Source organism: Pomacea canaliculata, linkage group LG9 (genome assembly GCF_003073045.1).
Source record: "Pomacea canaliculata isolate SZHN2017 linkage group LG9, ASM307304v1, whole genome shotgun sequence".
Taxonomy (NCBI): Eukaryota; Metazoa; Mollusca; class Gastropoda; order Architaenioglossa; family Ampullariidae; genus Pomacea; species Pomacea canaliculata.
Window position 1 is genome coordinate 25,227,459 of NC_037598.1, and position 18,018 is coordinate 25,245,476.

General features: G+C 41.6%; 1 protein-coding gene and 1 long non-coding RNA gene across 2 annotated transcripts; one reads left to right on the forward strand and one right to left on the reverse strand.

The window, feature by feature from the left end:
• The first annotated feature begins 1,243 nt into the window (after positions 1-1,243).
• Positions 1,244-3,408, forward strand: LOC112572992. Its single transcript, XM_025253023.1, has 3 exons — positions 1,244-1,473; positions 2,034-2,287; positions 2,954-3,408. The coding sequence occupies exons 1-3, from the start codon at positions 1,244-1,246 to the stop codon at positions 3,406-3,408; spliced, it is 939 nt and encodes a 312-aa protein (XP_025108808.1).
• Positions 3,409-7,740: 4,332 nt separating this feature from the next.
• On the reverse strand, positions 7,741-9,378 carry LOC112572261. The gene is made up of 3 exons (XR_003100962.1): positions 9,227-9,378; positions 8,500-8,559; positions 7,741-8,030 (listed from the first exon to the last, which is right to left on the reverse strand). It is a non-coding gene; the product is annotated as an uncharacterized LOC112572261 (long non-coding RNA).
• Positions 9,379-18,018: the final 8,640 nt, after the last annotated feature.

The following is an 18,018-nucleotide window of genomic DNA, read 5'->3' on the forward strand; positions in this document are numbered from 1 at the left end:
CACAGACATGGCCGCTCGTCTGCTTCCTCAGAATGTTGACCTCATACATGACGTCATTCGCACCATTACTTTGACATCATTAACTAACTTCCTCCATAACAGTAGCCGCTATAAATAGTATCATTAAGACATGTAATATTTAAAATGTAATGTTGCTGCTATAAATATTATTTAACATATATGCTTTCTACCATTTTTTTTTTAAATCTTGCAGATATTTGACCCTCAGAATCATGTAACTAAATGACATTCGATATCTTGTCAGTCTAACACTCAGTCTATGGTTAATAAAATATAATTCTAGTTCGTCTCGCTTGCCCGCTTTATTCTTTGTTCGTTCATTCAATTATTTGCTTGTTGAATTTATTTCATTGCTTATTGCGAATAACTGTGTACACCACACATAGTCTGTGGAAACTTTTACTTGGTCTCTCTTTCAGATTATTATTCCCTTCCCGCCCTCAGGGAAAGCTGGGGTTGCAGTTACACTGTAGCAGGGTTTGTTTTATCGGGTGGGGTTGCTAGCCCCTCGCCCAACCCTCCTCCTTCATCCGGGCATGGGGCCGGTGTAGCGAGACAAGATTTCCAACCAAGACTATCGTTCCAAGCGAGGTGTGCGTCTTGTTGTAAGGACAGAACCGAACTCTCAGCGAGAGCCAATGGTCTGTGCATACTACAAAATTAAATTTAACAGTTGAGAAACACGTGAAACTTCTAGGTTCAAATTATTACAGCTTGCAAAGAGATATGGATAGCGGACTATTTTCTTTTGATATCACTGCGCGAGTGGGTGTTTGATCGTCTGCTAAATAGTAACTACAAGTAACTACAAGTCAAATTAAAAAAAAAATAACATAAAAAAGCTAAACACATTCAACTGTCCGACTTCACTTGTTTTGATAAATATCTCTGTGTCACTTTTTTGTTGTTAAATCGTCAGACATATTTCATGCCTATAAATGCATCGTATACATGCTTTGCTCGACTGTAAATCTCTTCCATTTCTGTTTGGAAGTGGGGAGAAAAGTGAAATATTTTAATGACAAAATACAATATGATATCTTTACAATTAGATATATCTAATAAAAAATTTATTTTTGTTTATTCAAGTAAGTCATTTGCATAGAAATCTTTGATTCGCTATCCAAGTAAATTTGATTTATCTGTCTTCTGTAGTCTTCCTGGAGTGAGAGAAGAAATTTTGAAACCAAAAGAAGAAAGACTTGAGACGCCCTTGACCACAATGACGACGAGAGCAAAGTTAGCCTTTTTCCACCTACTGACGTCACTTCCTGCGTTCTACACCATGAGCCTGGATGCAAACGTCACAGCTGGCCAAGCGGTGTCGTCATCGCTCGAACCAAGCGTAGGTGGTCTGGAGATGAGGAAGCTACGTCACATCGAGGCAGAACTCGAGGTGTTGAGGAGGACAGTGACGGAGCTCAAAGCTGGTGGGCAGTGTGGGTCACAAAGGTCAGTGTGGGTCGCAAAGGTCAGTGTGTAACACGAACGTCAGTGGGAACGTGATGGGAATGAGAGAGAGGGAGAGACGAACAGAGCAAGAGAGAAAGGCATAAAAAACAGTGTACTACGTCACGCTGGTGCACCATTCCCAACATTGCCAGCCGTCAACACCAATGAGAGAGAAAAACAATGAGCGACAGTTCGTGTTATTCGGAAGGTGAAAGTCTGCATTTCTCGTGCTAAAGTAGCAGCTGTTTACAACCACAATAAACGCAGACTTTCAACGTCCGAATAATCCCAACTGTCACTCATTCTCTCTCTCTGATTGGTGTTGACGCTGGCAATATTGTGAATGGTGCACCAATGTGACGTAGTACACTGTTAGCGTGACGTAATACACTGTTATCAGCGCTGGGAGGTGCGAATCGTGCTGATAAATTATTAACGTATCGGTTTTGGAGGCTGAAATGTACAGGTTACCTTCATATCACCTAGCTATCTCTACTGAGATCTGAACAAAATCCAAACCATCTAGGTTGTTCTTTGAAACTCTTTGCCTGTGATTTCAGTCCGCATGGAGACCTGTTAAAGGAGCTGATGAGCGAAATACAAGGTCTCCGTTCACAGTTTCAAGCCCTACAAATGCGAAGAGAGTTATCTGCCCTTCGCTCTGACATGCTGCAAGCCAAATCTTTGTTAGCAGACGCCGGAAGTAGACTGGACGACCTGCCAGGAGAAGATGCCAGTAAGCAGGGCTCAGATCTTGCAGGCAGAACAGTGGAAGCTGGTGTTGTCCAGAACATTCCATCCATCTTGAGCTCAGGTATGTCGCCTGCAGACTTTCTTCTGTCGCTTATTTTTAGCAACGCGGGTTATGTTGTCTGGTAAAATCACAATTGAAGTCAAAATTGTCCTTTGTCATCTTCACCATACTTGTCAACTGGTCCCCAGCTATCACCATATCTTCTACGCTAGTTCCTGTCACGTGCGTGTGAGGACATTGTGGACACTGCGTCATCACATACGTCATAACCTGTGGAGGTCTTTAGTTAACTTTAACTCTAGGTTATCTTTAACTCTAGTCTAACTCTAGTTGATCTTTAACTCTAGTTTCTGTCTACAGGATCCGTGTATGAGCGCTAGGGTCACGGAGGATGCCCTAATGATACAGAAATGGTTTATACAGGTAAATATTGGCACCTCACGTGTTCGTGTGCACAAGGAGTGGCTGGCTGCTTTGTCGGGAAAGTGCTTCTGCCTGTAGGTCACTTTGCATTGAGGATAGAGGGAGGAGGAAGGATGCCTGAATACTTTACGGTTGCTTTTGTTTCTTCGTTGCATAGTCAACTGTAGGTTAATCTTTAATATTTTCACACAGAACAGTAAGCTTACCTTCACGTAGGTAGATGCACTCTACAAAGTACAGTAATAGTTGCACAGTTTTACCATTCTTACTCCATCCTATTACCGTCTTGTCTCTTGTTCCCAGGGATCATCGGTGGTTCTAGTCATGATCAGACCGGAGCAGCTGCCAACGCACTGTGTCTGCCCTTGGAGCCTGTGTTAGTAAACAACCCGGGTACACCCCACGTGACTCTCATCTTAGGAGCGGAGTTAGAAGTGACCCCTCTCGCCCAGCACGACCTGGACCCCCTGTGTGCAGTGTGTCGCACCTCACGACCCACAGTCGTCATGGTGCCCGCTGCCAACGCTTGCCAGCTCGGGTGGACGCTGGAGTACTCCGGGTACCTTATGGCAGGACACAACACTCACCCGGGAGCCACACAGTTCATCTGCATCGACAAGGAGCAGCAGACGCGCATGGCGTCGGACAAGAACGAGAACGGCAGACTGTTCTATTACTCCACTGGTAGTTGCGGTAGTCTCCCTTGCCCACCTTACCAAGCTGGAAAAGTGTTTCCTTGTGTCGTCTGCTCCAAGTGAAGACAATAACGACGACGAACATCAACGACAGTTATGATGATTACATTCTTGGAGCGAGTGGATCATAAAAAACTGCAGAAATTTAATACTTCTTGTTATGTGCACTCTCAGCAAAGAGCATAATTGTAATTGTAATTATCTATTCTTTCTCCCAATGTTTCATATACTTCTTGCAATTACACAGAAATAACAAATAACAATAAATGTGTGCTTGTGTTCGTTTATGTACGTGATTGTGCACGTGCATGCTACGTGTTATCTAAAAATATAAACACACTATTTTGTGTTCAACCTCGCCTGAAATCATTTCTTTGTGCTACAAATGTATCCTGCTCACCTAGGGGATAACATCTAACATTAATTTCTTTATAATACGTGTCTTATATTCTTCATATTGTAATAAATATCAAAGTGCTTTGCCACAATGTAGCAAAACATAATACAGTTTATTATATGGACATATTCCTTGACAAAAACTATTGTTTTCTCAGATTTTAACAAATTTATTCAGATAAATCTCAGTCTTAAACTAAGATTTATCCCATTTATTATTCACTCAGTCGTCCCGTGACCGCCACCTTTGGTTGGGGGAATCACATGGATAGACCGCCACCTGTTGTTACTTGTTAGGGGAATCACATGGATTTCAAAGATCGTATTAAGTTTCATCGAAAAATGTGAAGGCGAAAAGCGGTCAAAGGGAAAGAATTCAAAACCACAACGATGGTCTAGTCGGACTGAGTTTCTTCCCCTGTTTATTCATTGCCTTCCTGTTTACCTTATTTGAGAATTCCAAGCATGTTTTTTTGTTATCAGTACAGTAACAAACTACATACAGCACGAGAACTTTTAAAGCATTAGCCTCTCCTTCTTTCAGGTTTTTGTGGACTGTGACCGCTTGAGTTTATTTACTTTATTTATTTCTCTACGTACATCCCTCTATTCTTATTCTCCACTACACTCTACTCAGTTCGTCTGTTTAGTACATGTTTTCCTCATCAGTATGTGTCTGTGAACCTACAATAATACTTATCTACTTATCTAACCTCACTGGGCTAGGGACCTAGTCATCGTGCATTAAGGTCAAAGGTTCTGTTTTTAGAACAAGTTGATGAGTGAGCGACATGCATTGTGACCGTCAATTCTTCTTGCTGGGCGGTTTGCAGCTGGGTTCTGTGAAATGACTATAAGACTGTAACACTAACAGCACTTGTTTTGAGGAAGTGAGTCACAATTAATCTCTAATTATGAAAAGCTTTCGCTTCTATGTCGGCCACTCACTAGCTATTGAATCATTTAAACATGATTTAGACACACGGCTTTTCTATGAGAGTTATTTCAACACAGCTTGACATTATGACAGTTTTATGCGCGCTTGCGCGCACACACACACTGTCATATCACACAAGCAGCTGTCTCATTAATGGACTTTACGAACGCACCCACGTACGCATTGTCAACCATATGTTTCTAAGGACAAGCTGAGCCTGTATAATCTAGTTCCATCAGTCGCTCCGCTTCTCCTGTTTCGACACCTTTGGTTGATTCTGTAAGACCACCAGGCTAAAGCCAGGCAGGTGTGGCACTGTCTCTTCTGCACTGGGGTGTTGTGTGCCAGTTGACAACAATCGTGCGCTGCACGCGAACAAAGAGCTCATCCCTCATTCAGCATGCGTCCCGAGTGGCGATGAGATCAGGTCGTAGCTACAACGCGGGATGGAGGAGATGATAAAGGCAGGTGAAGAAACAAGAAATAGGTGACAACGTTATGCAACCGACAATGAGTGCTTGTGTGTGTGTGTGTCGTTCTATTTCTCTGATTGGTGTTGACCGTTGGCAATGTTGTGAATGGCGCACCAACTTGACGTAGTACACTGTTAGCGTGACGTAGTACACTGTTAGCGTGACGTAGTACACTGTTAGCGTGACTTAGTACACTGTTAGCGTGACGTAGTACACTGTTACCGTGACTTAGTACACTGTTACCCGAGCTCGTTGATCGCAAGTGCCAATCGTAGAGGATAATTAATTAACGAAAGGGTTATACACGCGAAAATTTACAGATTAGTTTTATACCGCCTATATTTACTAATATCTGAAAAAAGCAAACAATTCAATTTGTTTTTTAAGGATTGATTACTTGTGTGACCTCCGTCTGGGCCCATAAGCAAATTAACGAGTCCACATCATCGTTCATCTCTTTAAGGATATAATAAAATGCAGTGAAAGTATAGACAAAGTCAGGTCAGTAGATACCACCGCCGACAGGTCCCACTACCATTAACACAGATAGCGCTACATTCTATGATCTGGTAGTCATATAGTAAGAAATGTTTTTATCATTTTGAACAGTTTGAAGCTGCTAAATCCTTTGTTTATGCAGGGTTTTTGATAAATGAACGGGAAAGAAAGAAAGAAATCCTGAAATAGTTTTATTACACAATGCGTACTACCAAAACAAATGACTAGCAAAACATGCATTGCTAAAGTCTTTAACAGAGATGACCAACATTTTAAAAACTAGTAAAACCATTACTATCATTTGGTAATAAACATCACTGATATTACTAACATAACTGACCTTTCAGTTCATCGCCTAATTTTATATTTAAATGCATTAGAACTCAAGGCTACCTTGCTCTTAATAATTTTAATAAATAATTTTAATTTTAACAATTGTTATATTATTAGCTTAAGAATATAATCATTATTAGCTCTTTATTAGTAGTTATGCAGCTCTGAGCCTGAATGCAAAACTCTCCTTAGGCAATTGTGGCCAATGTACTCCAAGATCATGTGCCAGTTACAAAGTGGAACCATTCTTCACCAATGAAAGTTCTGTTCGGAAAGGGCCGCGACTCGACTGACTTATTCTTTGACCTCACACAGTTCATCGAGTACAAGAATCAGAAAGTCCTCAAGACAGGGAATCATTTTTTAAACAAGTGCCATCTTTCGAATTCTAGGTAAAGGTATGATAGACCACACTCCAAACATGCAGACTACATAGTCGTCAGAACTTTACAGCTTTCGGTGAGATGATTGTCATAAGATGACTGTTCTAATTAGCCCTTTGTTGTTGTTGTTGTTGTTGTTGTTGTTGTTGTTGTTGTTGTTGTTGTTGTTACTAAAGACAGAGAAAGCTAGGTACTTGACCTAACAGCATTTTAGTATAGCTGCTGGGGGATTGGGGACCTTTGATGTATGGAGGAAATAAGATGAAAGGGGTTAGGGTTAGGGGAGGTAATAGAAGATCATCGTCGGTTACTGTGGTTGGTTCCTTTCTTCCAGCTGTTATTGTCTTCTCTCAGAAAGCAGAGAACTGCCGAGTCCATGAGAGTGGCACACTGTACTGACTGATCAATCCCTGTTCGAGGTTTCTCATGTTATTTCTCACGAATCTGTACTAAGAAGGTGTACACGTATCTTTTGATATGATTCCTATTGTCTGTGTGTGTGTGTGTGCTTGTAGTTAATCGCGTTATTTTTTGTTACTATTTTATTCTCTGTTTCAAGTGATCCAATTGAATCCTACGTAAGGATTACTAGCAAATTACCAGCCTACTTCTCTTAATCCTTATTCATTAAACACTAGCACTCCTAAAAACAAAACAAACACACACAGTTGAAGTCTGGATGACGAGCATTTCCCAGAACCATTTGCCAGACATCTTACCCCGATTGTGTCTTCATTTACTGCATTTAGTGACCATGATGATGTCTTTCTGTCTTTGTGATACGAAACACATCTACTTAAAACATTTCACAAATATTGAGAACACTTCCTGTCTGGTGGCGTTCTCCCACAATACACATGGGCCTACCCCCTCCCTAACAGTGAGTAGTGTTGTTGTTGTTGCTGTTGTTGTTGTTGATGTTGTTGTTGTTGTTGATGTTGTCAGAAAGCCACTCAGACATTTATCTTTGTCACAATACATTTGATTTTGACTTGCGGGAAACTGAGTTCAATGTCGCGACATCAAGTCAACATCACAGTGCCATCTGCTGGCAACACAAATTGTTTCCTCTACATCTTGTGTTGTATAATGTCAAATTGTATGCACCATCAGACATAATATTTGTACATCGCATCATGAATGCCTCTCTGCCGTTTGTTGTTAATATGTTTTGAAAGGTGATACTGGAAGACTTGTAAATTGTCTGCTGCACTGTTCTACAAACTGTCAATTTGCAAAAACTGAAAATGGGGTTAACCTGTAGGGTCATCATATCACCTTATATGGATGGCACTGTGATTTCATTGTCTATTTAAAAGACATAGATAATGCTCATTCTCATTGCACACGCATGAAATGAAACTCAGAGATAGAGAACATTATATCTTTTTATTATCAAGATATTTTGAAAGAATCCATGGAAGTATTATAGTTGAAAAATACTAGGTTTTATGTTATAGGTGATTATTTTCTTGAACATCGTTCTTGCTTTTCGAGAAAAAAATAAGGAGAAAGAGCAGGAAAAGAAATTACATCGATCAGCTGATTGATATTGTGATGATCTCCACGACTGACTAAGTCAGTTCACTGACCACGGGAAGGAAGTCTTCCTGGCCTAACGACGTTTACGGCCAAATCGCGATCCACTAGGCGGATCTGGATTTACTGAAAGAGAGACCAAGAAAACGTTTCAACAGACTATGTGTATTGTATAAAACTATTAGCAATAAGCAATAAAATAAATTTAACAAGCAAATAACTGAATGAATGAACAAAGAATGAAGCGGGAAAGCGAGACGAACTAGAATTATAGTTTATTAACCCGTCATTTAGTTGAAATGTCTGCAAGATATTTAAAAAAAATTATAGATAGTAGATATGTATAAACTAGGTAGTGAATGACGTCAAAGTAATGACAAATGACGTCATGTATGAGGTGAACATTCTGAGGAAGCATACGAGCGGCCATGTCTGTGTGAAGCTAAACACAAGAGAAGACCCGTCAAACATCGGCGGCAAGGTTGGTCTTCAGATAGTTCTCTAATTACAGTATTACTTTGTTTACTTTTGATCGTTTTTGTGTTTGAGATTGTTTTGTACACACGTATCACCCACAACGACACAAAGTGCTTACCGACGGATCGGGCTTTCTTCAGTGCTACTGGGAGAGAACGCTCAGGCGGCATTGACGTACCTGAAAGGAAAAACAGAAAAAGTGCAAAATAGTGTATCATATATAAATGTTAACTCGAGAACACAGCCTCCCACACTCAGCGCTACTCTCAGCAAAGCTCGTACGGACACAAAGTTTACCGGACAACTACACTCGCCACAGACAACAACTGGCCTCAGCACCGCTCATGTCCTCTCCACGAAAAAATTGCATATTGCGTGATGAGAGACAGTATCTGTCTGCAGGTCTGCTGAATGTCTGAACAAATTATACATTTCACTGTATAAGGTCTCAATGGCACTTGGTGAACAAAATCTATCTTCAACGATAATAATGATAAAAAATAATCATTCCTGATATCAAACAAATTTCATACAAAATTCTAATATTTTTATAGTTGTTTAGCAATGAACAGAACGACATAGTTTTCTTTGATTTTCACTTTCTGGATATGTTTAAAAAACATTGCTAAAAAGGTATTGCTATACTACCTGTTGCACTAAGTTCTTTAACATTCTTTTCTTTTCTGCGAATATAGCTACACTCCCAGACCTTTGCTTTTTATTTGCTTTCTATTTCTCTCTTTCTTTGATTACTAGTAAAGATGACATGTAGCTTTTAAGGTTCCTCATTCTAAACCTTTTTCGTTAAAGAAGTAGGCTCATTAAACTTTGTATTATCAACTTACCTTTATACAAATCATTAAGCAAGCACGTCCCCTCCCCCACGACGAGCAGGCCGACCAAAAGGATGAGAAGGACTCGCATGATGACTTGTCTGCAGGTTCAGATGAAGCCAGGAGGCAATTCACCTACGAACAAGATGCAATGGGTCACTCACAGTCATCACTCTCATTTTATAGGTAGTCTTGGACACGCCTCCTAGTCCCTCGTGTCGCACCTGACGTCTGTCATTTCTATGAAATGAGTTCACGTGGACGAAATCCGTTTTGTGGGGGTAGCAGTTGGGTGTAAGAGAAGGTAATAATCATTTGAAAATAGTGTGCCTTCGATTCTGAACTCGGGACGAACTGAGTTGTCCGTTACAGTGAGTTCTTTAGATGAATTGTTTTCAAAAGTTTGCAAAACGCAAATTAAAATGTTTCTTTCCCAAAGAGGACGGAGTCTTTTCCCCATGAGGTGCTTTGCTACTTTCTGTGTTTCTTCACTATTTTGTATTTTGTATACACCACCTATCACGAGCTCAAACCCGAGCAATGATCACCGACACTTGCTGTCTGTCTTGGTCCTACACAAGGATCGATTTCACTAGATTTTTTTCTATTTTTATAAACATCGGCGACCGAAATAGTGCTAATAAGTAGTAATTAAGTGAGAAACGAATCCTTTATTTCTCCTGTATTGCTCTCGTGCTCTGTAATTGTAACTAAATGTATTTTTGAAACGTTTGACCGTCGCCACAGCCTTATCACAAGCCTTGAGTATCACTTTAAGTATTCTTTTCTCTGTACCATTATGCAAAGTCCACGTTTATCATCCATACAGCGAACTGGCACGACAAGAACTGTCATCTTCAAGCTGTTTACTTCTTCAAGCTGCGAGTCTTCTATGTTGATGTCTATTGTTGTTGGTGGTGTGATCTGTGACTCTGATCTTGTCAGGAATTGTCTCTAGTCTATATGCGATTGAAATTCTAGTCTAGTGAGTTCTTGCAATTCGCTGTTTATTTCTAAAATCAGATCATTATCGTTTGCAAAGCATAAACTGCATGTTAGCCTCCTGCCGCCTATGAAGATAGAAGTGTGATGTTCGTGAAGAGTCTATCATATCATGTTCTTCAAAACGGTGTTAAACAGCCTGTCACGGACCGTCCGCCGACACGCGCATTCTTTCCACAAACGAAAATATTCTGATCGCTTGAGGGTGGGCGTACCTCCTTAGAGGCACCAATAATTATTGGATTCAAACACAATTTTAAATGAAACAAAGACAAAGTATCAACAATCAGGATTCACTCCTTCTTTCGCCACACAAGATATATTACCAATATATTATATCATTCATCCAACGTACTATTAGAGTTAACAATAAAGTTGATTCACATAAATATTGTCACTGATGAAGTATTCCGCTGTTTCCGGTGCTGTCTTTTCTTGATGAATTACCAATGTTAACATCCACTGTATTATAGTATAAAATGTTCGTTCTTGACGAAACCCCAAACCTTTTTATATTAAAGTCTTTGCAACCCTCCCAAGTCCTCTGTTCTAATGAGTAACACTAATCTTCTTTCCTATAAGTCAATTTATCATTTAAAAAAGTGCTTTTACGATACCGACAGTTTACAGGCAGAACGTCACGGACTTGCACATGCGGTTGCCTCCTGGGTGTTTAGCAGGATGATGTTAGGTTAGCTGAAGGCCGGAAGAAAACCTTTCCTCCACCGGCAGTTTAATCTCAGGCTGTTTGGAACTGTCCTTTCCAGGCGACAGATGGAGGTCGGTGCACCAGTTTTGCACCACGTTTTCTGCTCTGGAACCACCAATTACTCGCTCACACCAGTGTGTGGTTTCTTGGCCCCACCAAAAAACTGTACTGCGGGATGCCCAAGCCACAGAGCTCCCCACGGCGATGACACGGACTACAGTAAATCACGATCTGTGAAGTACATCCACCTGTAGTATAACCGCAGTATTACTTCCCCGGTAATACTTATTCCGCGGTCGCAGCAGTAGCGAGAAAGTCCAGAGAAAAACCACCAACTCCAACTTCTGTTCCGCCGTCTGCTTTTCGCTTACCGTTTTTTCTAACGTTATTTTCCTCTATCTTTTTCGTCACTTTATTTTGACATCACAATTTACGTCATTTGCTCAAGGGCAAACAACTTCCAGCCCACTACCCTAGATCAGATCAACCACGGTTGTCGACCTTCCCGCCTTACCCCCTCTACTAAGTACTTATTCGTTACACAGTCCAGACAACATCTTTGACCAACGTCTGCTGTCTTAAGAAAGAAAACCCCGACTTGCTTACCCAGTAGCACTGGCTTCGTTGAGCTCAGTGACAATGATCAACTTTGTTTGTCCCAGTGACCAATTGTCACATGAGAAAGTGCTCTAGTCACAAAAGTAAAAGTTAGGAACAGAAATAAGAAAGCTCGTTTCAAGGGGCAGAATTTAAAGATGTCAACAGTTAAAAATATTAGCAAATGAAAAGAAAAAAATTGGCGTGACAATGATTACACATATATATTTATAAACAAATAAACTTACATCTTGTACGGCGCTCCCATCGATGCGACAATTATTGTGCTCCTGTACTTGCTTCAAGCCAACCTCAGCGATGGTCTATGGGCTCGTCTGAATTATTGAGTATTACTTTCATTGGGTGGCTAATCATTCTGTAATTTTGCATTGTTTATTGTTTACTTTCTTTATGAGATTGTGACTGGTTGTTGTGTCCACTCTTTGGGCGATTCTTCACGTTTCCAGATTGCTTTTCACAGAAAAGTGGGAGCTGTTGTTGTTTGTTTTCCACCCTGCTTCAGCATCTCAGCTGCGATGTCAACACCAGGTGCTTCCGTCTCTTCAGACTGCGTATCCCTCTCTGGACCCTGTCCCATAGGACTTGTCAGATGAGAGGCTCTCTGGACCTCATCTGAATGGTTTGAAGGACTTTAACGGCTGTCGTCAGTTGGAAGTTGAACAGGTCATTTTAGTAGTCAATTCATCGGGTCAGTACAACAGTGCTTTTTGTAAGAAAACGGCCATTTCACTCATTGGTGGCTGAACTCTTGTCGTTTAATGTCTTAAGTAATTTGGTAAGCCTTGTCACTTCGTTTCATTTTATGAATATAATGAACTACACACATTTACAAATGTGTATCTTCTGCTCAGCTGCCAATAATATTGCTGGCTGTTTATTTTCTAATCCATATGACAAACACAAAACATTGTTTAGATTGTAATGCTATTCAGGACAGTGATCCCAAATATGTTGTGGGCAAATTATACACACATATCACTTAGTATAAAATAATATACATTCCATTTTTGACATTCAGCAGCTTTAAGAAGGGAGTTTATTTGTGGCGTTTTGCACACTTCTTGGAACTCTAAATTGTCCAAATATATGCTCAATAATTTCTTTCTTCCTATTACAATTATACACAAATTACCGTTTCAATGTCTCGTATATTTTGTTTACCTCTTTACATTTTAATTTCTGTGTGATGTTTTACTCGGAAACTTTTTGTTAACTCGGTGAATTGTAAGCACTGTATTTTTTTAAACGCCTTCCAGAGGGTTCTGAGCTTTTGGACTAGATTGTTTTCATCGAATATTTGTTGAATGAACATATACTCGACGATTATTTCAGTCCATGCCGTGTGTGTAACTGTGTCTAGTTTACGCCATCTTTTTCAACTGAGCTCTCAACTCTCGGTTTATTTATTTATTTATTTATTTTTTGGTAACAATTGGTCTGGCAAGCTGTCAAGAGCAGTAATTAAAATATATGTAAAATACTCAGGTAACTGTGCATCGTCAGATATTTACGAATGCAGAATGGTTTGGAACAAGTCCTTTTTTTGTAATAATGTGCAATGCACAGCGATGAAGGTTTGTACACCGACACACGAGGCAACATTTAGCCGCCAGGTCTTCACAGTTACTATGGAGATGCTTGTCAAGGTCAAGCAATGTGTTGATGTTAAAAAAGGTCCCTTCACATAAAGACGATTTAGCACTGTACATAGTTGGGGAAATGGGGAGCCCGGATGTACAGGAAAATGAGATAAAAGTAGTAAAGAGGTTAGGGTTAAGACAGGGAGACATCGTTGCTAATGTTGCTGACTTTCTTGTAATTGTTTCTGTCTGCTCCTGGAAAGCCACAGAAACTTGGCAAGTACCAGTCGTGGCGTGTGAGAAAGTTTGCTTGATCACTGTTCCACTGTTCCACTGTTCCACTGTTCCACTGTTCGTAGACTTTAGGCTTCAGTTTAGTTTTGGGCGTGTGTTCATGTTTTGACACATTCAGTTTGTCTGACCTTTGACATATCTCTCTTGGCAGAGCTAGATGTGTGATAGAAGAGCTATGGAAACCTTGTCGTTACTAGAAGATTCTTTAACACGCTGATACATTAAAAATGAAAGCTGTACAGAAAAGGTGCATACGTGCTCTGTAAGATGGTTTACATCGACAAGTTCTAATGACGACAATGAGTCATACATTAGACATGTGCATTCAGAACGAGATAACCCAGCGGGAAACCTGCCGGCCCCAAGCCTGGATGTAGGAGGAGGGTTGGACGAGGTGCTAGCAACCCCACCTGGTAAAGCAACCCCTGTTACAGTGTAACTGCAACCCCATCCTCCACTGAGGGCGGAAAGGGAATAAGAAGAAGACTACAGAATGAGGGGACATGAAGTCTGAGGGTTAGACACAGCATACTGTACCAAGAGAATATCAAAGGCATTGCGGCGCGTTGCATGTTAACCAGGCATAAGGTGTCTACATTCTGACACATATTCTTAATCTGTAAGAATTACAAAGAAAATAAAGCAGCAGAAAGAAGAGTAATCTAGATTTCAACAAAACAAAAACTTATATATATATATCTTCTTCTTGTTCCTATTCGATCCCAGTGGAGCACAGGCCCGCAGCCACACCCCGCCATCGGAACTGATTCTGGAAGTCCCCTTCCAGTTGGGACCATGTCATGCCACCTGTCTCTGCCTCTCTGTGGACTGATCTCCATGTCTGTCTGGATCTCCCAACCCTTCTTTTCCCCTGTGGGTTCCAGTCAGAGCTTGTCTTATTAAATTGTCGGCTGGCTTTCGCAAGGTGTGGGCAATCCAGCCCCAATTCCGCTTCTTGATGTCTTGGCTGTCAGGTGACTGGTTGGTTCTCTCCCACAGGTCTGTATTGGATATTTTCTCGGGCTATCTGATGTTGAGGATGTAGCGCAGACATCGGTTGACGAATGTATGTATTTTGTTAGTGATGGCATTTGTCACCCGCCATGTCTTAGATCCATACAGAAGGACTGACTTTACATTTACAATGCAAGCCTGGCTTAGTTTATTCGGCATCTTACATCTTCATCTGTACCTCCGTCTTTGCTGACTATGCTGCCAAGGTAGGTGAAACGGTCAGACTCTCTAATACATTCTCCATGTAGTTGTAGTGGAGCTTCTTGCTTTGTGTTGACCAGCATTACCTCCGTCTTCTTGATGTTGATGGTCAGGCCAGTCATTGCTGCTTCTTCTGCGAGCCGAGTGAGCTTTGTCTGTGCGTGTTGTTGCTTGTGGGACAACAGGCTGATGTCATCCAAAAAGTCAAGATCCTCAAGCAGCCAGGCTAAGGTCCACTGAACGCCCGTGTTACTGTTAGAGGTTGTTCTTCTCATGATCCAGTCTATGACGATCAAGAAGATTGTCGGTGGGAGCATACAACCTTGTCTCACTCCAGTCCTCACTAAGAAGGGGTCAGTCAGCTTTCCGTTGTGTATCGCCTGGCATGTCGAGTCCTTATACAGGTGCTGGATGATGGCAATGAACTTTGGTGGAAATCCGTAGTGCTGCATCAGTTTCCAGATGGTTTCCCTGTCTACGGAGTCAAAAGCCTTCTCAAAATCCACAAAAGCTATGTATAGTGGTTACTGCCATTCGATGGACTGTTTGATAATATTTCAATGAGTAGCGATTTGGTCTGTGCATGATTTTCCCTGCCAAAAGCCTGCCTGTTCCTGCCTCAGTCTCTTGTCTAAGGCATTCTTTAGTATCTCCACTATGATTCTGGTCAGCACCTTGCTAGGAATGGACAACAGCGTAATCCCTCGCCAATTGCTGCACTACGTCAGGTTGCCTTTTTTGGGTAGCTTTGCTAGGTAGCCGAGCTTCTTCCAGTCTTCTGGAACTTGCTTCTGCTCCCAAATTTTCTGCAGTAGGGGGTGTAGCATCTCTTGAGTGCTTCTGCATGAATGCCATCTGGGCCTGCCGCCTTGCCAGAATTCAAGGACTTGATGGCTTCGAGGATTTCTGCCCTGGTTGGCGGGTTGGTATTTACTTGGAGCCGTTCGGCAGCTTTGGCAATGTCCAAAGTGGTTATTGGTGGCGGCGGGTTAAGTATTTTATCGAAATGTTCCACCCAGCAAGATCTTTGTTCTGCATCCCCGGTGATGACGCTGTCATTTTTATTTATTATTGTTCTGAACGCATTGGTGTTTTTCCTTCCTGACAAAATTCTTGTAATTTCGTATAGTCTCTTTGTGTTATTTTGCCCAGCTGCTTGTTCTTCCTCTTCTGCCATCCTTTGTGCAAACTGTCTCTTGTCGTCCTTTGCGCTCTTCTTTACTTCTCTGTTTATCTTCCAGTATTTTGCTCTGAGCTCTTCTTTTTCCTGCTGGTCTCGACATTGGTTGATCTTCTGCTTCAGCCCTTTCCTTTCCTCTATCTTTTGCCAGGTCTTTAGAGTCAGCCCTTCCTTGTGCTGTTTTCCTTTTGTTCCCCAGAACGTGTGTGCAGGCAGTCTTCAGGTCTCTTGTAATCCTGTCCAGTGGTTGGCCATTGTTTCTTGCAGGAGTCCTTCCAGTGTCGCAAACTTGTTTTTAACTTCGCAGTTGAACTGTTCTTGCTTTCTGTGCTCTCTAAGGAACTTCACGTTGAACTTGAGGTGCGGTCTGTCTGATGTGTCGTGGAAGGACCTCAGCTTTATCTTCATGGTTGTCACAAGCAGGTGGTGGTCTGTGGCTACATCTGCGCCTCGCCTTACTCTGACTTCCAGAAGACTCCTTCTAAACTGGCGATTGATGGTGATGTGACCGATCTGGTTTTCTGTTGTCCATCTGGTGAAGTCCAGGTGGTCTTGTGGATGGTTTTGTGTGGAAAAACTGTGCCTCCGACTACAAGGTCATTGAACAAGTCTGCGAGCAGCTCATCATTTTCATTGCAGTTGCCCACACCGTGCTTTCCCATTATGTGTCCTGTGTCTGTGTTGTCATTTCCAACTTTGGCATTCGTGTCGCCGATTATGATCTTTAGGTCTCGTTTTGGAGTACGATCAACCAGTGCTTGTAGGGAATTGTAAAAGTCTTCTTTTCCCTCTTCTGTAGCTGCGTTGGTAGGTGCATAGCACTGGGTGATCGTGATCTTTCTCCCTTTGGAGTTGATCCTGGCTGACATGAGTTGTGGGGACACTGGTTCCCATGCTATTAGTGATCTTGCTATTAGTGATTTTTGCCATGGCCGTGAGAAGATGGGTCAGTGAGCTGGCTTCCCGAGGGCTTTCCCCAGCACGCGTCATAAGCTCATCCGAAGAGGAATCTTCACGTCCAGGCTCCAGTTGTACAGTTGGTATGTTTGTGGTTTCTGTAGTGTTTTAGTCTTTGTCAGGGTGGGGCTGCTAGCCCCACACCTAACCCTCCTCCTTCATCTGGGCTTGGGATTGGCAGGTTACCCGAGTGGTTTCCAGGCGGAGGTATATATATATAGCCAAGATCGGTTAATATTTGAATCGATCTTTGAAGAAGTTGAACACACAGACTCCACGCTTTCTCCAAAGGTATAACACGATGGGTTATGACTGGGAATTAGTATCAACACAGCGTTTGAAGTTCGTCTGAAAGCAGTACGGATCCAGTAGGGTACCTCGATTAAAACTTATTTTAATTCAATTTCTAACTTTTATTTTAACATAGCAGTGTATTTTCCTGATAGTTTAATAACCAAGGAATCCATATTTAAAGAAAAGTCAAACTGCACAAAACTGACTCCTGTCGCCTTTCGGGGCCTCGAGCACACAACTGTTCCGCGCGACTTAAGACTCATTTCGTCGTGTAGGTCACATATAGTCGGGTTCTTACCAAACGATCCTTTGATACAAGTGCACTTAGAAATAGGTAAACAGCGGCGTCTGTCAATGTCAAGGCTTGTCTTTGTCCTGTGCGCTCTCACAGGTGTTACAGTTTTCTCACATGTCACGCATGGCTAGTTCTGCACGGTAGTCTAGTCACACGAGGTTCAGATGCACATACTTGTCTACAGGAATGTAACTGAAATACATTCCGGACACTGAATTGCTTTTCTTATTACCAACAAGGTAGTCTACTCAATGTGTACAGAGTCTGTATATGTGTGTCTAATGTCCAGTCAATGTGAGCAGTGTCTGTTTGTCAATGAAATGAAGAGAAAGCCAGCGAGAAAGAAAGAGTGTTTATTTAGAATATGTGTATATGTATGTGGAAAATATTCACAGGGTTGCAAGTGTGGATGTGAGTGTGATTGGTATTTGTGAATAAGTGGCGACCATCATCAAGTCAAATTCCTAATGTAGTGTCGCTTGGTAAATAAACGAATTCCTCTTTTTAGTGGTAATAAGAATAAAAATAGTAACAAAAATGTCGCCAGCGAATCACATGATATTCAACGTCTCATAAAGCCATCCAGCAAGCCATCCAGCCAACTAATCAGGATGCATACTGTTCAGTCACGGTTAGTGATCAACCAACGCAATAAAATCG